The 24,217-nt window shown below is 44.5% G+C and overlaps 1 protein-coding gene across 1 annotated transcript; it reads left to right on the top strand.

Annotated features, from left to right (window-relative positions):
* Positions 1 to 12,076: 12,076 nt before the first annotated feature.
* LOC8034901 (sugar transporter SWEET1) lies at positions 12,077 to 15,937 on the top strand. The gene has a single exon (XM_029985686.3). It carries the CDS (start codon positions 14,912 to 14,914, stop codon positions 15,524 to 15,526), a length of 615 nt encoding a protein of 204 aa, XP_029841546.2. The 5' UTR covers positions 12,077 to 14,911; the 3' UTR covers positions 15,527 to 15,937.
* Positions 15,938 to 24,217: the final 8,280 nt, after the last annotated feature.

Genomic DNA, 24,217 nt, shown 5'->3' with positions numbered 1-24,217 from the left:
AACAGGGGCAAGGGAAAAGTTCCTTCTGAGATAGCCTAATAGGCGATTAGCGTTGTTAGTGATATATTTATTTTAACCAGTCAAACCGCGCTCTGAGAAGCCTAAGACAGCCATTCTTCTGCATGTAGCGGGGCCAGGGGCGTTGTTAGAGTTTAATACTTCCTAGTGTTTCAAGGAAAAGCGCACGAAAGCTACAGAACCTTGGTGAAAAGTTTGAAAGTTACCGGACATCTTGATGCAACGAGGTATAGAAGATTTATTTTTTTAATTATTAATCCAGAAAGAACGAGGCTGTTCGAAAGTTTCTTCAGAGATCTTCAGCTGAGAGTACAATCGTGCGACTTCGTAACATTTCTCAAATCGATGACAGATGACCCAAAGCCCCGGCCTGAAGCTGAGAGAAAGAGTACTACGCGAAGTCCCTTTGAGACTTCATAAAGCGGCATTGCAAGGTGGCAGAAATACCGGTCAAACAGAGCCAATAATCGGGGTCTCCGGAACGGAAGGTGGACGTCATGTCAAAGCAACGTGAGTATTGCCAAGGAGGAAAATATGTGCGTTGTAACAAGCAACATGACCAGAAGTAGTGTTCGGCCTATTTCCATGATTGCCCTAAATGCAAGAGGAAAAGACACTTCGCGATAAGGCGCAAGTCTAAAAACACATTGACCACTTTTTCGAAGACGATTACTTGGACGTTTTGGTAGTGCACAATAGCAAAAAAGGTGCTAATTTGTGGGTGAAGCACGAGTTGCTGGACGCGTATTTGGAAAAGCTTGTGATGTGAGTCAACACGCCGATTTCGGCATTTAGAATGGCGCTTTCGGAGAAGGAGGGGGGGGGGGAAGGGGGGAGGGCAAGGCTAGGCACACACGCATCAGTGATTGCCACGCTATCCTTTAGCCGGCTGTCACATTTGCTTACACATATCCGAAAAGCAAATCAAATCGCTTCAAAAAATAAAAAGGAAAATGTACGACCCTGGTAACTCAAGGGCAAAGCTATAGGCGGTGACCAGTTAAGAGTAGGGGTGTGCGAATAGTGATTTTTGAAACCGAATCGAATACGAACCGAATAATTGTAGCACCGAATCGAATACGAATGCGAATCGATTAATTTTCGAATAGTTTCCGAATAGTAAGTAGACGGATACTAAAGAAGAGCAAAGAGATCATATAATTATTTTTATTGTTTCAACATGGTTCTTATAGTAAGTGTAAAAACGCGAAAAGACAATAGTGACTGGGGTTCAACGATATATAATTAAACAGAGACAAAAGCTACTAAAATATTAGAAGGCTAAACATAATATCCCGGTTCAGGCAGAGGCCGAACATGAAATCGCAGTTCGCTTTAGCCCGGTACATCCAGAAGCACTGAACTTAGTAGGAACTCTACATTTTCTTTTTATTCCTTGTTTTAGGAGATGTCCTTGACTCGAGGATCAAGGAAGGTGGCAAGGGCGGGATGTGCCTGTGTGCTTCCGTCCAGGAACATTGTTTTCACTGATCTGGGAAGATTCAGGGAAAACGCAATGTCTTGTTCCCCTTGCGCCCTAAAAAAGAAATATCTTCATACACTGAAAGTGTGGAACAACCATGGAAAGTGTTGGGAAATACTCGACACAAGCATCTGTTGTGGCTTCTGCAATCGACCTTTCGCGAAATCACCCAAGCGCCCCGGCCCGAGCGCTAGGAATTCTGGGAGAGACTGTCCCTCGCCTGGCCGCTCTGCCTTCAGATCCCATTGCCTTGTCGCTTGCCTCCATTTAATTCTCTGTTTGTCGATTCCATTATCTACTTTTATCCACTCCAGTGTATTTTTTATTGCTTCTAAGTGTGTCTATTCTCTTCTGCGCGCGATATTTCTTATATATATGTATGTATGTATATATATATATATATATATATATATATATATATATATATATATATATATATAGTATTTGTGTCTTTATTTCGCCTTTTTCGACGGGAGTGCCGACGGACAACACGCCGCTTAGCGCGTCGTTCCCCGGGTGAGTACTGCCGTCACTACCGATTCCTATCGCGGTGTTAGTTGTTCATTTTGGTTTATTTGACCCGCGTGCAGTCGAGAGGGGCCGTTTATGAACACCCGTGCAAGTATGATAGGGCTAGGCAGAGCTCTGAATCGACAATCGCGACGCGAGAGCCGAGTGCGCTGTGATTTGGCCGCCCGCGCTCGCTCCGTTGACTCGCACTGTAGCGTATGCCTTCGAGTTCCGCTTAGTTGACCAAGATACAGCACACGGCTTTGTCACCACGAACCATTAGTTCGATTGTTTGCGAAGCTGAGGCATATGCAACGCTGCGGCGCCTGTCAACTGCACGCTGCGGCGCGATTCCCTCGCAAACGCCGACAACTCAATGTCGCGGCTTGAATGCATGCCTTCGTAATCTATCTGCTAAGCTGTTGTCAGTTGCCAACGCCCTTTTTTCAAGTGCAGAGATGTGTTGCCGCAAATCATTTGTCCGAATGCCTGCGAAGCCGTAACACCATTCGTCACATCCAACGTGCGGTGCCTGACAAACTGCGCGCAGCGGCGCGAGCCCTTCGCAAGTGCCGGTGGCCCAACGTCGCGGCTTGTATGCGCTTATGGTATACCTTCATTTATCTGATAAGCGGTTGTCAGTTTCAAACACCCTTTTTCAAGTGCAGAGATGTCCTGTCACCCAGGCAGTCACCTTCAAACTCGTAGTTCCTTCGAAAATTTTATTTCTCGAGTAAAGATGTCAGCTGATGCTCGAGTCAAGCAGAGCCGTATATGTAGAGAGTTTGGCCATTCGTTGGGAAGTATAGGAGACAAATGAGGAGGCGCCATTGGCCAAAAGCGGGCTGGGCGTGTTCCAGGGCGTCTTCAGAAATTCGAATGTGACCAACCAGAAGCCGGAAATAATACCCTGGCGGTGGTCGCAAGAAACAAACCTGATAACTGCATTGGAGTAACTCTCAATGGCTAAAAATATGGTACACGTGATGTTTCAATCACGCTCATCCAAAATGATGGTGGAAGAATGTGACTAGCGGAACGATCGATATAATCCGTACGCCAAACGCCGAGGGCCGGGAATCTGCCGTCAGAGCGGTCACACTCTGTCCGCGCAAAACAGAGTTGAGCGGCGCATTCGTTTCTTACATTTTCCTGCATGATCATGATGAAAACAACACGGGCACCCTATTTTCAACCACAAAGAGTTACTCCATTTCACTCTTACGCACTTATTAAAATCATTTACAAACATAGACCTTCGATGATCGATCGGCTCAGAGCTGTTTCTCGCTACCACCGCTAGGGGATTCTTTTCGGCTTCTGGTTGGTCAAGAGAGCATGCCAAGCCCTCTTTCCGAGTCTGCCACACGCCCTGGCTCTGCCCGCGCCTCCCATTGACCAAACTCTCTACATATACGGCACTGGAGTCAAGATGTCAGCAATTGATAACCGCCGACGAGACTGATCATGAATGCATGCCAAAGGCACGTACAAGCCGCGACGTTGAACCGCCGGTGCTTGCTAAAGGCTCGCGCCGCTGCGTGAAGTTGTCAGGCGCCGCAGCGTTGGATATGCCGAACGGTGTTACGGTTTCTCAGGCATTCGGACAAATCATTCGCGGCGGCGAAGCGGCATGCTGTATCTTGGTCAAGTGGCACTCGAGGGCATACGCTACAGTGCGAGTCAACGGAGCGAGCGCGGGCGGCCAAATCACAGCGCACTCGGCTCTTAGGTCGCGATTGTTGATTCAGAGCTCTGCCTAGCCCTATCATATTTGCACGGGTGTTCATAAACGCCTCCTTTCGACTGCATGCGGGTCAAATAAACCAAAATGAACAGCTAACCCCGCGATACGAATCGGTAGTGACGCTACACTCTAAGAAAAGATAAAGGAAAAAAGTAGCAACGGCGCGTCTTCCTCCCTTCTACTGGCGCGCCCTCAAGCGGACACCAGAAAAGGGGAGGAACGAAACGTTTTTCTCCTTCTCCAGGCAGACGGGTGCAATCTTTCGCCCTCCCGACTCATCTTCTTTCGGTTTCGTTTTACGAGCAGGTCGCGCACGTTGTTTAATAAATAGCTGTTGAGTTGATTGAGCTTCAGCGGTAGCGAAGGCCGCCTGTAATTCCGTCTTCTAGTCTAAACGTGCAGAACATTTCGGTTGCATTGACGTTTTTATCACTAATTTTATTAAATGAGCAAACGAAGCCGCTAGAAACAGCGAAGTTCCGGAGCAGTGCCAGCAGAGCCACGTACAGTGGGGCATAGGTCGGCATTTTAGAGCCCCTTCATTCACCACCACATCACGAACAAAATCACGTCTCCAAATTCATTCGCATTCACGTCACAAGGCACTCCGACCTCCCAAAGTCACGGCCTTCACATCCCGGCGTTCAACGGCGCCAAAACTTCAACCCCTTCACATCACGACTTTCAAACTCCGCCGAGAATTCATCCCCTTCACATCACGGCGTTCAACCGCGCCAAAAATTCTTCCCAGTCACATCACCGCCGCCTCCAAATTCACGGAGTCATTCACCATCACATCACCAATTCCCGAAGTCATTCACCATCACCACAAATTCATCGGAATTCACCATCATGATTTCATCGGAATTCACCATCACATCATGAATTAATCCGAATTCACCATCACTTCACGAATTCATCCGAATTAACCATCACTTCACGAAGTCATCCGAATTCACCACCACATCATGAATTCATCCGAATTTACCATCACATCATGAATTCATCCGAATTCACCATCACTTCACGAAGTTATTCACCATCACTTCACGAAGTTATTCACCATCACTTCACGAAGTTATTCACCATCACGGTCAACACGAATTCACCAGAATTCACCATTACATCATGAATTCCGCATAATTCACGAAGTCATTCAGGTTCATTCTGACTATATTCGGCTTCACGGCTGGTAGCCCTTTACGAATTCGCAGGTCTTGTGGAATAGGACTGTGGCGCCTTTTTGTGTCAGCCACTTGAAACCAGGACCTGACTCCGCCGGGGAAGTGGGGTATTTCGAGTGCGCGAAACACAACCCACATTGATAGAGCGCCAACCCAGCCGATGCTGCGCTGCGATCGTGTCACATGAATGTGCTCCGTGCGCCGCCGCGCGGAAACGGGAGGTCACATGATATGGTCTCGGCGCCGGATTAGGTGCGCCTGCTCATGACGTCGGCTTCGGCTTCGTATTTTTTGAAACGATATATGGCTGCGCCGCGTAGACGAAGCGGCGCTTGCTGCTATTAGTGCCCGCTGACAGCGCGGCTGCGCCACGCACGACTCACGAGCGAAACGGCACAGCGAGAGCCTTCAGAGATTCCGGACCATATGTCCCGAGACACAGAAGGACAAGGTCGGCAAGGAGCTCCATTGATTCACGAGGAACCGCTCAGAACAACGGCAAAATTAAGTGTCAAGTGCCAAAAAAAAAAAAAAACGACTAGTTTGCCCCCCCCCCCCCTCCCCCCTCTCCTCCCCTTCATTGCCACTGCCACCGCACTTCCTTCATAAAACAGCTGTTACTACGAAATTGCTCGACAAAGGGCCACCGCGCTGAGGCACGCACGGCTACGCAGCGAGACTGAAGCCCAAACCGCTAAAGTCAAATATGTTCCTGTGGTTTGCGGTGAAGGATGAAAACAACCAGCAAGCAAGAAGCACCTGCGTAACATGTTTTCCGCCTATTCTGAATGCATGACCGCATTCACTATCACGTCGAGAATTAAGTTCACGGTATTACTTCCCGTCACAAACTTACCAAGTTCACGAGCCACGCACATCACAAAATCATCGTGTTCACGAGCCATTCTCCATCACGTCACGAATCCATTGAGTCATTCACATCACAATGAATTCTATTCGCTTCACAAAGTCCTTCACAATCACAACAGATCATGAGTTCATTCCAATTCACGAAGTCATTCACCATCACATCACAACATCATTCAACAATTCAACATCACATCACGAATTCATTCAAATTCACAAAGTCATTCACCATCACATCACGACTTCATTCACCATCACATCACGAATTCATTCAAATTCACGAAGTCATTCACCATCACATCATGACTTCACGACTTCATTCACCATCACATCATGAATTCATTCAAATTCACGAATTCATTCACCATCACATCACGAATTCATTCAATTCACGAAGTCATTCACCATCACATCACGAATTCATTCAAATTCACAAAGTCATTTACCATCACATCATGATTTTTTTCGAATTCAAGAATTCATTCAGAGCCATTCAGATTCACGCCGTGAATGTGAATGAAGGTGAATGAGCGAGTTCATGAATGAATTTGCCGAGGTATGCAGTGGGGTATGGCCGTCTCCGGATTGCGGGACTCGCGCGGCTCGGAACTACAGCAGCGAAACCACGCGGAACTGTGTCGACGTTTTCGACGTTATGGAAACCGCAGGAACTGCGTCCAAGACAGGCAGGTTTTGCTGCCGGCTGCCTGCGTGCCTTCCGTGCTGGTGCGGTTCTGTTTTCCGATGCCGAGTGCAACCGGCGTTCAACGTGGTTCTGTATTTGTGCGTGTCAGCAACGTAGCCGCAACATCGTGATGGCAGTGTTGTGGGTTGTGAACAGAAGACTGGAATTATCGCCGATATGACCGTGTGTTCGCGTATCAGTGGTGTAACAAGATGAGATGACGTAAACTGGTCGGGCATTGATGCCGCTGGTCGGGCTGTGATCGGAGGGGGCGGGGTGTCGCAGGTTGGCATTCCGCTTTACATTAAAAAGTTTAATACCACTTGAGGGATTACGTGCAATGGATCAGCGTGCGGATAGTCATGTTTGAACGCTGGTCTGAACAGTATAAGCTCCTATCGTACAGTGGCCAATGTGACTGTCTGAATTGTCTCGTCCCCGAGAGCGATTGCGCTCTGGGACAAGGACAACAGTACGAAATCGTGGCGGAAAGTACGTATATTTACAGTGTGGAATTTTAGCATTAAAAAACAAGAGTAGTTAAAATCGGAAAAAAAAGCTACCCTTTATTTTGCTGTTTAAATATACTACGGTTCCTGGAGAAACTGCCCTCCAGTGGCGCGCTGGGATGAGCGCTAGAAGTTTTCGAGCTCGCCACGGCGTAGCTCCGTACAATTAACACCTGTCGCAAGTCGAGGCTTTGACTGCATTTAAGTTGATCGAAAAGCGATTTCTCAGCCCGTGAAGCATCACTTCCAACTGAGTGAATATCCGCTTTACAGAGATTAATTCAAGACGGCAATTGCAGCTTTGCGCGAACAGCACAAATAGAAAAACAAACACTACAATAGAAATACAGGCTACGACGTGCCGTGCGGGGAAACAAACTCATGGCTTTGAACCGCATTGGAGTGGCTTGATTTATTGCTTTCAAATAATTACGGCGTGATCGAACGTTTGCTTTCTAATAAGAGATTCATCCCCTGAGCCATTCTAAATACTCTCAGAGGTATGAAATTGCTGGAAAAAAATCAACATGCTGGTAATATTTTTATTGCTTATTCAGTCACCGAAACAGTCTGTGCGTTCAAAACGACCAGTATAAAAGACGGAAACGCAGAGCCAAATGTAGTGTTCGGGCTAATGTGGCGTGTCGTTGATTAATGTTTGTATGTGTCATGTATGAGTATGTGTATGTGTATGTGTATGTGTATGTGCTCAATGTATGTTCACCTGATGCTTGTACTATGCCTAATGTGTGTATAGTAGAAGATCCCAATGCGCAATAGTGGCGTGAAAAACTAAAATTATTTTTTTTGTAGAACATGAATTGGGCGGTACCTAGAGCCACCTATCCTAGCAACTTGAAATTACTCTGCTTGACTCTGCCATCTGGTGGCAAGCGATTTAACCTTCTTTCACGCTACGCGATAAACAGCGGCTTCGAGTTCGTTCTTTTGAGAGCGGATTTTGGTTTCGCGAATTGGTTTGCCATTTCTCCGTGATGTGCGGTTGGCGAAAGAATTGTGACTCGAGGAACACCAAAGGTAAGACGCAAAGTGCGCGAAGTAATGGACCTTTTTCCAGTGACCTTCTGCGCATGCGTACACTCCCGCTATCGCCATTTTCGCAGGACACTGGGACGCGGTGCCCTGCGAAAATGGCAACCGCAACATTATCTTCGCGCGTATTTAGTCTATTTTGACGCTTTGTTTTTAGTGTCAGTAGTATGGGATATAAAAAGCACTGAAAACCGATACAACGGCTAGATGCCAACGTGTTTTGACGGACGGAAGCATGTTGGGCTGCTCTTCTATTATAGTTCGCAGACAACTCCCCAGGCGGCGCTCCTTACTCGAAAAAGGTAAATTGTGTTTCGGTTGTCTCCGTTTGACATCGCAGTGCTGTCGACGAGAAGACCGAGTAACTGCTTTCGAAACGGAAGTTTCGGTACCTGTGGGGGGGAATCTGGCTTCGAAAATAAACACATTTCGCAGAAAGCTCGTGTTACGCTTTTATTTGCTGCTCCTCTCGTCCCGTACACGAGATGTAGCGTCCTCATTAATCCTTACTGAGCTCGATTTGCTCGATTCAGGGCCACCATAATGAGATGCAGGCGACGGAGGAACTTTGCTCCCCTGCTTCAGGGACGAAAGTTTCTCCCTTTCTAAAGTAACATAGGTTACAAGACCGTTCCTCCCCTAAGGGAGGACTATCCATACCCTTTCTTCTAAGAGTGTAGTACTCACCCGGGGAACGACGCGCGAAGCGGCGTGTTGTCCGTCGGTACTCCCGTCGAAAAAGGCGAAATAAAGACACATATGCTATATATATATATACAAGAAATATCGCGCGCAGAAGAGAATAGGAACTCTTAGAAGCAATAAAAATACGCTGGAATAGATAAAAATAGGTTATGGAATCGAAAAACAGAGGAATAAGGGGAGGCAAGCAACAAGGCAATGCGATCTCAAGGCAGAGCGGCCAGGCGAGGGACGGTCTCTCCCACAATTCCTCGCGTGCGGGCCGGGTTGCTTGGAAAATTGCAAATCGTCTATTGGTTGCATGGAAGCTGCTGAAAGACTTCCACACTCTACGGCACTTTGTCTTCCGAAGAACTTCTCGCTTCTACCACTTCTGCTTCGCTCATACTGATCGGCGGTACCGTGGCAACCAGTTCTGAAACGACTCCACGACACGCTTTCCGAAAGCGTGCACGAACAGTCTCGTGCGAAAGCGGTCTCTAAGGGCTGAACCGCATGTAAGCGATTTAGCGAGTGACGAGAGGAGCGGCAGCGACGAGAGTCAGTGAGCGACGGAGACTTCTTACTGTCGCTCATCGCGTCGCTCGGTGTTCGGATTTCTAGAAACGTCCTCATCGCCTTGGTCGTTTGCTCACGCCACTTTCATGCGGCTTGCCTCATCGCGCGACTGACCGAGCGACAGCAAAACGGGTCGAAGTCGTCTGTCTCGTCTCTCGGCATATCGCGTAAGGGGGGTTATACTCAACACAGTGGTCCCTAATGGAGGGAACAGCAGCGTACGTATAGAGAGAAACTGCTCCTGACAATGATGAAAATCATTGTCTAAGAGAAGACCGTACGTATTGCTATCTTCCGGGCACTTATGGCAGGCGTGCCGGCGCGTTGTGGGACGCCTGTGAAAGGAATCTCGCGGCGCGACACTGTAATGACTATTCGGAAATTATTCAAAAAATAATTGAAACTTCTAAAAATTTTTATTTGAGTCGATTAACGAATAGAATAGAGTAATAATCGATTCGTTTTTTGAAAATGGCGAATATTCGAATAAGGGGAAGCTTTTCCTACCGCTTTCCTCTTTAGTGGAACGAACGCTTGAGGAAAGACGACCTCCTCCCCACCGTTCGCTCTGCTAAAGTGGAAATAGATGGGAGGAGCCTCCACTTAACTCTAAACTTGTCTCCGACTAAATAGAGTGAACCAGAACATCGGTGCGTAGAAACTTATGGGCACCACTCGGCAGCGACAGAAACCACTCTAGACACGCCTGAGTCATGTGCCGTTTTCGCTCCAGACAAGTCATGCCCATGGGTCACAGGGAATAACTTCGCCGTCTAGAGAGCATGTTTCTTTTAAATATAAACAATCGCCAACACAAATCTTCTGGAATAATATACGAAAAACGTTTACGGTGGGATGACGTCCAGAATATGCTTCTTGATCCAGTATGTGTAATATGGCTACAGATATATTCTGCCAATTAAGATAAAGTTAATCATCTATAATTCATTATTTTTTTCGCGTATAAATAGGGCCCCCCTCACTGAAACGGATCACCGAAAAATGTTGATATCACACAAAACTATACTGAGAAGCATTCTATATGATGCAACTGAACGTTAAACAGACAAAAAAATATCCCGCTGATGTTCCAAATGTAAAACTACGTAAAAAAGGTAGCTAATTTTAAAGAAAACTTTTATACAGACCGGACACAAAGTATAGAACCGTGGGAAGTACCATTTATTAAAACAAATTTTGGCCATTACACACTAACATAAGCTTACGATTATTTTTAACCAGCATAGAGTCAGGTATATTGATATGAACAAGATATCAGTCAGCATCTTTTCCGATATGTTTTTCAACCCTATCGTCAGATTTCAACGGCAACTTGCTATGTCCAAACCTTTTGCTATTTACCTGTGTGTACAGTGATTTCCACGCCTATAGAAGCTGTATTCCACTAACATAAAAAATATGTTTAATTGAATACAGTTCATGTGGTCTAAAGAAAATTAATTAGATCCCACTATACAAGCCAGCGTCACTGAAAACATCAAAGCGGCTTCAGTCGGGAGGAACACAGGACTGTTAGGAATCAAAGGTTTGAAAAAGACGCAGATGTCCCTATCATCTCTTTCAAATGTTCATGCCCTTGGCATTATGCTTGAGGTAGGAAAAAAGAAAGTGGTCAAGTGCAAAATTTACAATGTGGAAGACGTAGACCAAAATAAATTTTATCCTACCCAGGGTGAAGAATAAAAATAAAAAAATATTTTAATCGTGAAAAAAAAATGATTTGAATCACGAACTAAATCACACCGGATCTCCTTTGACGAGTTTAATCAAACATTTTCCGATAAGAAATTAGTTTTGCTTTTACGTGCATCCACTTTTATTAAAAACAAAGGATCACCAGGTTCTATATTGCTGAACCCAAGTAAACGTCGCGCTCTTCTGAGCAAACCGGAAAGTTCAAATTTTCACCTTCCACTTCGTTTGACAGTTATGTAATGTTATATAGGAAGGAAATCAGAACAGGAAATAAAAAAAAAAAAAATAAAACGATTTCAGGAACTAAATCTGAAGATACGTTTATTCTAGTATGCCAGAGTTTACGTTAATAAGAGGTTGATAATCAATCTATTAAACTCGCTGTAATTATTCTTCCGCGCTGCATTCAACGATCAAGCGGATTGATAAACCGATCTGTGATTTTTCAATTGCATCTAATGATAAAAAATTCCTTCTCCAAGGTAAGGTGATTTGAATTAGATTAATCTGATTTAAATCGAAGAAATCTAATTTAAGTCAATTAAGTCTGATTTAAATCATATATATCTGATTGATTTTATTTTGAAAAAGAAATCATGATTTTTTCGCTTTGATTTTAGCTTGAAACTACTCAAGGAAGTTGAGAAAAATTGAATATACACACGCATCTTGGGGTCAGTCATTTATTTCTGTAACTGACAGCCCTACTCATGTGATATGCGTTTTTTTCCATCTCATTTTAAATAGTTTGACTAAATGAAACCTAATCTATTTTATCTGCCTCTGTATCAACAGACTGATAGGTCTGCTAATAGATGTCTCTTCATTTTTATTTTTTGCTTGCTACTTCAACACGCGGACATTATTCATTCATTCATTCATTTGTTTATTTTCTGTGCTCATGAACAGCTTGACGCCTTGGTAATCAAGAGACGAATGGAATCACGCTTCGAAATTTCAATGCAGCTATACAATCACCGAAATCCCATTTCAGAAAAAGTTCTGCCCTACAAGAATCAGCTCCCGTTCTTTTTCTCGTTTTTTTTTTTTTTTTTTGCTTGCAAGTGTCAAGAAACGACGCCTCACTATCTCTTGAACCAGTTAGTGAATCGGAAATAATTTCTCTTATCCTGCATTCGCAAAATAGCGGAAGCTGTTATGCCGGTGCCAACCAGATAAGACCGGTGAGGTATGTTGTTGATTTTATAGCTCCAATGCGAAGTCATATTTTTAACCTGGCTTTTTTTTTTAACTTCAGCATTCCCAAATCGCAAGCAAATAGCTAAAGTTTCGGTTTTACATAAAAAAGGAGACAGGAATGAAATGGGAAACTACATACCATATCAATACTAGCGATCTTTTCAAAAGCGCTGGAAAAAGTGCTTTATATCCGCTTAAACTAATTCATAAATAAATACAAACTGATTACAGATTCGGAATTTGGTTTTAGGAAACGTCGTTCAACGGGGGCCGCTTTACTTGCGCAGAAAGAGTTTATCTTGCAAAGTTTCGGGGAAACAAATATGATTTTGGGAGTTTTTTTTTGTTTTTTTTGTTTAATTTACAAAAACGTTTGATTGCCTTGATCACGAAATTTTACTAAAGAAACGTTATATTTATGGCTTTCGGGGACACGCGTCACAGATTTTGAAGTCTTACCAAGAGCATCGAGTCCAGTATGTTTGTCTAAATGGGAATCCTTCCTGAGTAAAACCAATCCTTCGTGGTGTTCCTCAGGGCAGTATATCAGGTCCCCTCCTTTTTTACCTATATGTAAATGACGTCATAAACATTAACCCAAACGTCAAATTTGTAAACTATGCCGACGATACAACAATACTTATTTTGGGAGAGGACTACGATGTGCTGGTGGACACGGTAAATCTAAAGTTGTCCAAACTGTAAATTTGGAGTCGGGAGAACTTATTACAAATAAACATAAAACAATAAAGAAATATAAACCAATCAGTCTAACGCGAGATATCACTCTAAATTCAACTCCAATTGAGATTCTGAGTCCTTTCATGGCATTGGGAGTAATTGTTTCTGGAAATATGTCCTGGGATGATCACATTAATTTGATAGTCCCTAAACTGTCACGAATAGCTCGATTGATATACCGTCATCGATAAATATCACCAAAGAATATAAAGTTACTAATCTATAATTCACCGTTTCATTCCCACTTAATTATATTACTGCTAGCTCCGCCTAGAGCTCAGCTACATTATTCAATCTTGAGAAAATATTTTTATGACAAAAAAGGGTGCTGAGGTCTATCGGTTGCGTTCCATTTGACTCTCATACAGCTGGTCTGTTTACGGCTCTCCGCGTTATTAATATATACAATTTATACAACTATAGACTTAGGAATACATTCAAATTGGAAAGCTACAGAAATACGGGTTTTCTTACGAATTTGCGCCATCTATCTGTAAGGGAACCGGTTTACCCCACTCGGCACGCAAAACATTGCTAAATGGTAGAGCGCAGAGGACAGATTACGGCTCTCAGATGTTCAGATATACGCTGCCTAAATGGCTCAACTAATTTGATGCTAGTGAGTTGGATCTGATTAGGATGTCATTTAAGCAACTTAGAGAATATTTTAACCTAGATAGGTAAAATACCAGTGATCTGGCGGTTTGTTCAAGATTTCCAGGATTATTCAATCTGCTTGGATTTGTGTGTTGTGTGCGTATATTATCCAACCGTTTTGTACTTTCGCATAAAGTAGCATTTTTTCCTGTACCTCCGCTGTAGTGCCAATGTAGAGGGTCGAGGGCCTGGTCAATCTGTATTTCCAGCTTTTACCCCTCAACGTCCACCATCAAGTCAGATGGAAATAAACGAAGTATTAAAATATCCAGTTGTTGTAACATGTTTAGTTCTCCAAGAAGGTCAATCATCATTGAATAAGTCTATATATAATTTTAAACTTGTAGGACAGGGTGTCTAATGTCGCAACTCCTGCTGCAACCGTATATGTTATAAAAAAATCCAGTGCGCCTAGTTTTTTTGCAAAGCTCTTTAGAGAGCAAAGCGCTGACATCTACGGGGGCAGCTCGGAGAAGGCGAGGCTGGAGGTTTGATAAGACCCAGAAAAACAGTATGCACTGTGACACTGAAGCATGTAGCAAGCTGGTGAACCTCAACGTTGAGTTCCGAAGCGCGGACTGTTTTTCTGGGTCTAAACCTACACTTCAGCCTCTTCATTGGGCGAGCGCCCCCGCAAGATGCTGCGATTGCCTCTCCCCGGTATTTTGTGTTCGAAAATAGACGCGGGACATTACGTGGAGTGTAGGGAGCACAAAGCGCGCAGCAATTAAAATTAAATACGGTAAAGGTAAAGCGGCAAAGAGGAAACAGAGAAAACACGAAAGATACACGACGAATCCCGGCGTCATGTTCAGAGGCGGAGCGTCTGAACATGACGCTCCGCATCAATTTAGGCTGCCTGGGCGGGTTTTAGAACTCACACCCAAACAAAATTAGCAGGCGTCCCGCCATCTGTCGGAGCCGGTACAAAGCGCTCGCGTCGGCGCGGTCCCGCGGTCGCACCCCCGAAAAAAAGAAACTGGGTCAAACTCCGCGCAGGACGATCGGCGAAGTACGGGTGGTGGAATGCGGGGAAGCGCCCTTGCCGACGCTCTGGGCTACTCTCCAGAAAAGACGGGAGCGGCGGCTGCATTGTCGACACCAAGGTCACTCGTGCGAATCCACGACGTCAACAACAAGGGTCGTTTATCTGCGTAGTCGAAGCGACGGCAGCAGAGATAGGGGAACCTTTCGCCACTTTCCTCGCTCGGAACTGCGCGAGGAGGCCGCAACGACGACTCCCCGGAGAAGTTATCAATCGCGGGTTACCGCTGCACTACGATGGACACGACATGGTGCGTAGGACAACTGGCGACGGCGGTAACGTTCGTCAGTTTCTTCAGCGGGCTGCCGTTGGTCTGGCGGATGCACCGACAGCGAAGCTCCCGCGGCGTTGCTCTCCTGCCGCTGGTCTTCGGTTGCCTCTGCACCTTCGTCTGGCTCCTGTATGGGTACGCGACGAACAACGGCACCGTCGTCTTCGTCAACAAGGTGGGCACGGCGCTGCAGCTCGTCAACGTCGCCGTGCACCGGGCCTACGGCGAGGTCGGGCAGGACTCGGTGGTGTTCTGGGGTGCGCTGGTGTTTGTGGTGGCTGCCGGCGCCGGCTGGAAGCACGTGAGCGCCTCCCACCTGGGGATGCTGGGGTCGGCGGCCGTCGTGTGCTGCCATCTGTCGCCGCTGCCGGGAATTCCGAGGGTGTTGCGGGACAGGGACGCATCTTCGCTGCCCTTCAGCATCATCGTGTTGTCGTTCGTGGTGTCGCTACTGTGGGCTGTCTTCGGGCTACTGCTGCGGGATGTGAACCTCTACGCGGCAAACCTTTTTGGGGTTGTTGTCACGGCGTTTGAGTTGTTTCTCTGCGCACTGTTCCCCGGACACGCTAAGCGCACGTGAACACTATAAATGCTACGTCAGGCGCCTAGGATGGAGTCTGGTGGTCAGCGTAGTCAACGGATACTGAGCTCTGGCTAAACGATACCCGAAGGGATGGTGCCACCCATCAAATTAGAGGTCCAAGTGTAGCTGGCTGTCTTTCCCTCGTTGCGCTGCTGGACGGAAAGGGGCAGCACATTCTGTGATGAAAACAGTTTCTTGGCTCAACCTATGGTCACTGCAGCTGAGTGTATACTACAACACCTAGCTTCGTTGCTCGACGTCTGACAGCGCACGGGCTGAAGAAGATTCTCCGAGGGTTCGGAGAATTGTGGTTTACGCACCCTAAAAACAAATATGCACAATAATTGTCTTCCAATCTTCAACGAGTTTAAAATTGATCTAGAATAAACACTAGGCATGTGTAAGTCATTTGTTTCATTATTTTCCTAGTTCTAACTCAAATTCTGCTTACGCCCTTCACAGTTTACAACGCACGCATTACACGTTTATTTAATGAATAGTACTAACTTTGTACCCGATTGCGAATTTATAATTTATTGGATGCCCATCAGTTCTGTCCTAATCCAATCCATCATGTATCGCATTATTAAGAGCACCATTATTCCGCCAGATTGACTCAGTCATCAATACTTAGGTAACTGAATCTTGATGACACAGTCATAAATTAGAACAATCAGTGAAGTGTTTACGTCTCAAAACCCTCGAAAGCTGTGAAACATTCGTTTCACTATATTGGCGATTTATTTTGACCCACTACACTCTGAGAAAAAGTCTGTACGTTCACTTGCCTTCAGAACACAGGCGAACGATTGAATGAACCGAGAGAATAACACAGCTCATAATACACAGATCTATAAAACGCAATGTACGGAGGTTGAGTGAGCAATTGAAACATCACAATCATCTTCTTTGCACACATCAAAATTGTTTGATCCAATCACATTGTTACCTTCGTCGTTCGTTGAGATGCTTGTACAATTCCGAAGTTGAAGCTTGGGCTAGTTGGTAAGACATACTTAAACGATTAAAACAGCGCAAAAAACCAAAACAAAACAAAAGAACAAAACAAAACACGACGGACTGGATGAAGGAGGACATAGAAAGAGCTCTGCCTGGTGTTCTCCTTCATCCAGTCCGTCGTTTTTTTGTTTTTTTTTTTTTGCGCTGCTTTAATTTTTTAAGTTTGTACAATTCGCCGTGATTCGTTGTCTTGTGCTCCGAGGAAACTTAACTGAAATGACAATAATAATCCTTGGAGAGGTGGAACAAGGAGGAGAAAGGACAAACAGAAATCTCCAAACACAGCTAAATGAATTTTGCGCTACAAAAAAAAAAAAAAAAAAAAAAAAATCCGACTGGTCCTGGTATGCAACCAGGAACCTCTCCATTTCCAGTGAAGCGCTCTACCAACTGAGCTAACCAGGAGTTAGACATCAGAAAAGCAAACAGGGTTTACTAGCCGCCACCAGACTAAACCCAAAGGGGTGAGCGGCCTGCGTTTTAAGGTTATAATGATAATGTAGTTATTGCATGGGTGGAAACGAGCTGGACACATTTGCATTATTTGTAGCATCACGTTGTCTTCAGTAAATTGATTTGATGTATGCGGAAAATTCTCCCCTCTATAAAACTGTACCTGAGTTAACTTTGATGATAATTCACTTAATGCAAATATGTCCAGCTCGCTTCCACCTTTGCATTAAGTGCATTATCATCAAAGTGAATTGAAATATATTTTTATAGAGTGGAGAATGTTTCGCATACATCAAGTCAATTTACTGAAGATAACGTCAAGTTACAATTTTTTTTAACTTCCCATATTTGCGATTCCCGCTGAACATATTGTGACCATCTCACATACACTGGTCTGTTACTGGGGGTTGCTCTGAATGTTTTAAAATGTGTACTTCAAAAAAGATGACGGCACCTATCATAGCTCGTTGGTGCAGCAGCATTCACTTTGTGCTGCCACAGGTTCTATGAAAACACATGGAGCTGTATGTATGTGCAGTTAGTTATTTTTACCGCTTCAAAATTTCACAGCGCCAAGCGGTCACAGTAGACAACTGTTGAGCTTAAAGAAGTTTTCTGGACTCGTCAATTTTGCAACCTGAATTTAAGGCTCGCTTTTAGTTCAACGTGAACGGGCCGTGTAAGGCACACGCCCATCTTTCATCAACGTACAAAGACTAGCTCCATATCTGCGACCAATCAACGTCTGCCTTGGTAAAAGTAACACACTCGTTCTGAACTTTTTTTAAACACTTCCCAAGATATACTTAAAGTATATTTTTAGTTTGAAAAACATATATCAAATACGTACCACGTGTTTGCAAAAAAAGAAAGAACAAAAAACTGTAAAACCTTTTTTGTTGTTTTTTTAAACGTAGAAAAATGTTTGAACAGCAGTAGAGGCTTTAATACACGACGTTTCGGGAAGAGACTTCCCTTCTTCAAGTCGTGTATTAAACGTCGTGTATTAAACGTCGTGTATTAAAGCCTCTACTGCTGTTCAAACATTTTTCTACGTTTACGACTTTCTTGCTGAAGACTTGTTCATTAATACAGTTAATAATTGTTTTTTTTTACATAAAAAATAAATCAGGCATCGCCAAAATTCTCAGTTTCTGCCCGAGCGTAATACCAGCGGTTCTAACCAGGTGCAAAAATTTGAGAACAAACCTTTATCTGATTCAAAAGTCGTAAGTGAGCTTCTTGAAATATTCAATGGGGAAAATAAGGCCCGTTGTCAATGGATGATGCCATTCAGCTCCATGTATTCCCGGCCTTCGCCGGCCGTCATTTTCCCATCAAAAGTTCCCCCCCCCCCCAAAAAAAAAAAAACAAAAAAAAACGCTTAAAACTTTAAAACAAGATAACCAAAATGCTCTAAAACCTTGCATCTGGTCCAGACTGCCAATGCTACGCGTGGGTGGAGGCTGAGGGTTTGGCAATGCGTAGATTATTTTTCCGGTAAAAAAACACGAACCGAAACTTTATTCGAGGACACCCTGTACTTCTAGAATATCCGGACTTTGCCAGAGGATTGGATTGACGCGATGTACGCTATGATGTACGCTGAAAGTACATTAAATGTGCACTCGGAATATCGACAGCCTACTAAAATTACTTTAAGCGTATCTTTTTTTTGTTTTCTTGTTTTAAATCAAAAAAGTAAAAAAAATCTCTTTTTTTTGTGTTGCGTCTTACCAAGGTTTGTGCGCGCTACTTCAAAGGCACATCCGAGCCTTCGAAGTTATGCGCTGCGATATCGTGGCACGAGTCACGCTATCGGACTGCGATAACGTGCCGCGAAAGCATGGCAAGTGAGTATAAGAGGATTTGGAATATTTTTTTAAAATTTTTTTATACCAAACTTCGGAGGCGTGCTGCTGCCTTGAACGGGAACAATAACAAGATAAATAAAGCCACGATAGCCGGCTTTCCTCATTGGCAGATGCAGCAATTTCAATGAAGAGACGACGAGACGTTCGAGACTAGCCCCCCATTGCGCTTCTTATGATTTTTATCGCCCATTACGGCTAAAGAAAGACAAGCACGGCTTATATAACTTTCCGTCTTCTAGCTTGGTGATTTGTCAATTCGGCATCAGTATTATCGCTAACGGCGCAATCCGATTTTCGGCGGACCGATAAGGAGATGCACGGAACACACCCCGCGTTTCTTAAAGGGAAGCTACGAAGCTTCTTGAAAAAAATGAGTTAAAAGTGGATTCTAGTGTGTTTTTACCCCGTGAACCTGAATATCAAAACCATTTGCTGCGCAAGTATTAGCCCCGTGCGCGACCGAAAGCGTCGCTGTGGTCGACCTTCCACGATTGGCCGAACGCTGACTATGACGTAGGAAAGGGGATTTATCATCGACGGAAATAAGAGGAATGATAGAACTTTAATTTTGACGGTGTTGGCAGTTTTGCTTTAAGAGCTCAATGATTTCAAGCTTCCACCATGCTATTTACGAACACCATCGAACTTGTTGTTAGCAAGGTAATGACGTAACAAGGGGGAACTATAGGAGGGCGCCACCAAAACATCTCGCCGCTAATTGTTAAACGCGAGAAAAACGCGAAAGACAGTCGCTGTACGTGACGTCATTGACGGATCTCTTGGCTGCCCAAGGCTAGGGAGGCGGGGCCTCAGCCCTATTTTGAAATTGCTCGTATGGCTGTCCGGCGCGTCACATTGAAAGATAGTTGTGATATCTGTCATTCTAAAGGCCAAATGAACACGATTCAAGCGTTTTTTCTCAAATGTAGAAGTGCCCCATCTTCCCTTTTGAGAATAACTATAGACAGTATAGTTGTTCTCGGCAGTATAAAAGAGCCCTTCCCAGTTAATTTTAACCAGAAAAACATTTTCTCCTTTTTGAGAGAGAACGGCGTGCTTTTTTTGTTGTTTGTTAATTTATGCAATAATTAAACGAATTTGTTTTAATTAAAGTAAATTGATTAAACCCTCAATGAGTCTTTGCTCATTGGGGATTTGGAGAGAAGTTACAAGTGCGATAAAAACTGCCGATATCCAGCTCTGATTTCCTCGTAAATTGTCGGCCAATCAGGTACAAAAATGTTACGTTTTCAGCACTTGTTCAAAAATCTTTTTTGCAGCTTTTATATGATATTTGCTGCATTCTAAGTTGTAAACATTTAATATATAAAAAATGCATAGAATAATCAGTTTTCATGGGGAATAAACTAAGATAAGTAGCTGGTTTAAAAATAATATTTATATTACTGTACATAGCGAAGGATCCAACTGACAATTAGGTACATAAAAAAAAAAAAGAAAAACAGAACAATTGTATCTTCATTTTTTTTTTCAAACTGAGAAATACTTTTTTTTATTTCTTTTTCGGCCGTCGCATTCCGTTTTAAGACAAGGGCGTGCGCAGGCGCCGCGGTCTGAAATCGCGGCACTTCGGGGGTGCGGGAGATCATCGATTATACCAGGCCACTGAAACGTGCTCGTGTTAACATCACGGCTATTTCTCATTCTTTCCTTCCACTTCTGTTATGGTGCCTGGAGCGCGTCTTCGACTCATGTGTTTGGCGTCCTATCCCGCCAATACATCAAAATAGTCCAAAGTGGCAACAAATGACGTCACAGAAGCCGTAGTGTCATGTTGTTGCCTGTCGCGATCCTGGCGGTTGGCCGTAGGAATGCTGGTGAAACGCATGAGCGAACGCGAGTGTCGCTGTCGTCACGGCGTCCCAGGCGTCCCAACTTCCGGCTCCTTTAACTTCCGTGGACTGTCACAGTGAAGAGCGACCTACAGCAGAACAGGTGTCTGCCATATACACCGCAACTGTTGAGACGCCGCCAGGATCGCGATCGGCGACAGCATGACACTTTTATGACGTCATCAGGTATAAATCGAGGGACCACTTTTTTGGAGGCGGTAAACACACCAGTCGGAGACGCGTTCCAGGCACCATACTTCTATTTTTCTATGCTTGTCCCAGGGTGCATTGTTTCGCTTTAATTTTTGTCCAGACGCAGCTGACGCTACGAGGTAATGGAACAAATCAGAAAACGTCTAAAGAGCACCCATCGTGGTGTTCAGCATGTCTCTGTGTGTGCTCTATCATCGCTGCGTGAATGATGTTCATGGAAGGTATCGTGAATTGCGCTTTTGACCCTGCTTTATTGTTTTCATCAGCTCGTACCGTCGGCTGCGTCTGGACTTAAACTCAGGTGAAGTATAGTGTGATGCGGAGTAGAGTGGGCTGTAAATTGCGAGCCAAGAATGCGACATATACCGCTTTTCTGAGGGATCGTTCGCTGCGCATGCGTTCTCAGCCCAATGACTGGACTCTTTTCGCCGGTGTGATAAGCGCTGGAAACGTGTATCGCGAGCAATGTAAAGGGAACGGTGCTATCTAGATTAACGTATTAATTAAGCGAACTGCGATAACTCAAGAAACCAGTGCTGTTGCCGAAATCTTTGCTGCCAAGATTAGGGACTGCCCAGAGATGACGTTGACACTTCTTGCTGATTTCCCTTTGAAAGGGCGCACTCGAATCTCAGAGTATCAAACCGAAATTTTTAGTGATTCGGGTCGGGTTCGGGTTTACGGCTTTTGGTTCAGTTCCGGTACCGTCCCGGTTCAGTTCCGGTTTCGTCCGGGTTCAGTTCTGCAGACCAGAAACAAATTTTCAAAGCGGTTCGAACTTGTTTAAACAGCTAAAGTGAGTATATGTTTTTTTTTTATTGTTTTGGCTATAGGTACTATTTACACTGTAAAACTAGAAGGTATATAGTTTTTAATCGGTCCTACAATTTAGTTTTATTTTAAGTTCTTAAAAACAAGAATTGCCATTACATTGTTTCAACGTGGCACTATACTCCGTTTCAGCTTAGCTCCGAGCGGGGCCAAGGCAGTCTAAAAAAAAGCCCGTGAGTCTGCTTTCCCGCACAACACTCGGAGAGCCAATTACCGCAACTTACGGAGGCAGCTCAGCGAATGACAATGCCGAAGCATATGTTTAGACCAAAAAACGCAGTCTGAGTTGTGACATTAAGGGCCGGTTGCACCAACGTCGCCTAGCGCAAAGCGGAGCTTAGCCGGGAACTTAAGCTTAGTTTCGGTTTCGTTCGGTTGCACCAAACTCGCTTATCGCTAAACCTAGCACTAAACTACGCTTAACTTAAGCGCCCAACATTGGGCGCTTTGCTTCTGGTTGTTTCTTAATCCTGGATTAAAAACATGGCGGCTAGTTTGTCACGGTCGACGCGGTGGACGAAATTGGTTGTGCAAAGTGTTTTAGGCTACATCAGCGTGAAAGTCTCGACAAAATGACTTTCGATTGTGACAAGGATGCAAGATATTGTCGCGTGAAGTGTTTATCGACCCCTGTTTTCAAGTTGGCTCTCCACTTTCAGGGCGTGTTAGCCCTAACCGAGAAACGTACGGAGCTGTGGGGCTCACGTCTGTATTCCCGTAGGTTCTTCTGTCAACGAGCTTATTCGTATGTACTTACTAATTTTCGCATAGCTGTAACGTATTGTTTTTACCACCTTGTTTATTTACACTTGCAGCGCGTATCCTTCAATCTGATCAGCGCGTTGAATAGTGGCAGTACATGATCTCGGCGATCAGCTGATTGTCGACACCTCTGCCGTTTGCATTAGATTGCGGCGCTTTTAAGTAATAAAACAGCGAAAATTCAATTTCTTTCGTTTTCTGAGTTTTGAGACAATCTTCAGTGAATTTTCCTTATCTCGCGAGTAGAATCTTGGCTTCAGAAAACTGTATCGTTCCATAACTAACTTTTTTGGTGATCGCATTTTTTTTTTATATACTTTGCTTTATATCTTTCATTCGTTTCCCGAGAACGAGATACTGTTGTTTCCGAGTTGTGCTCTGTGACGGTGTTTTCCCTTTACTTTTGTCGTTTGTTGTCATTGTGACGATGGTTGAGACTATATACCGGAACACGTTTTCAATAAAATTCAGTTGATGCGCCTTGTTGTGTCCTCCGTAACTTTTTTGGTGATCGCGATTTTTTAGGAATATTTTGCTTTATATCTTTCATTCGTGGCGACGACAAATCGTAACGACTACTATGTTAGATTCGGTCATTGCTGTATCGCGGCAGGCTGGGGCAGGTGATGCGAAGAGACGACCGTTCTTATCGGCGCGATGTGATGTACTAGTGGGAGTTTTTTTTTTTTTTTTTCTGAACTCGACAGTGTGAAACTGAAGTCCGTTAGAGGCTGCAGCGGATGTTCAACGACGGTACAGTGCAGTTCTGTCACCTTGCTGATAGCAACGAGTACCGTCGATGCAAGGTCTCGTGACCTGACCTCTCGACGACTTCTATTCGACGATGTCCGGGCATTTTCGCAGCTGCCGTGGCGAGTTCGTCACTGTTTTGAACTTCATCGGTCTCAGGCTTGACTTGGTTTTAGTAGTCATCTTACCTGCCTACTTATATCCATGATGTTTTGTCTTCAGCGATGTAGTGAGTAGAGTGTCCTTCTCGCGTTCGGTGAGTTTTGGGGCCCCCGATGGCTCCTTCGCCTCAGAATGTGAGCACGAAAACTACTACCACTGTCAAAATATCCTGTTATCAACCGATATTAAACACACAATCACAGATGTAAAGAGCATTTGTGTTTATTTGAAGCTTTGACTTCTGTTATTGCAAGTTAAACGAAAAAATGATTGAATTTGGAGACCTTTAATTTGTTACTCACCGAAGAAATACAGCCAAAAGCAGACGCCGACGACGACTACTACGGCAGTTTTTCTTTTTTTGTTTACATCACGTGATTCCTCTCCGCCAATCGTATTCGTCGCTCTGAGCGTTCCCTAGTTTGCTCTGTTTGTCCCTAGATTCCCTACGCAAATCCAGCGTTTAGCTAGGGGCGCGTCTGTAAAGCCGGCTTAACCTTGGTGCAACCGGAATTTAAACCCGTGCTTACCTAAGCTCGGTTTAGGGCGCTAAGCCGGCTTAGAAAAGCGCCGCTTTGGGTTAAGATAAGCGAGGTTGGTGCAACCGGCCCTAAGCAATGCAAGCGTGACGTTTTGCATTGCTTATGTCACAACTCAGACTGCGTTTTTCGGTCTAAACATATGTTTCAGCATTTTCATTCGCTGAGCTGCCTCCGTAAGTTGCGGTGATTGGCTCTCTGAGTGTTGTGCGTGAAAGTAGGCGCACAAAC

This window comes from Ixodes scapularis, unplaced genomic scaffold, assembly GCF_016920785.2.
Source record: "Ixodes scapularis isolate PalLabHiFi unplaced genomic scaffold, ASM1692078v2 PGA_scaffold12__126_contigs__length_90152505, whole genome shotgun sequence".
In the NCBI taxonomy this organism is placed as follows: domain Eukaryota; kingdom Metazoa; phylum Arthropoda; class Arachnida; order Ixodida; family Ixodidae; genus Ixodes; species Ixodes scapularis.
This window is presented reverse-complemented; position numbering and strand designations above follow the sequence as displayed.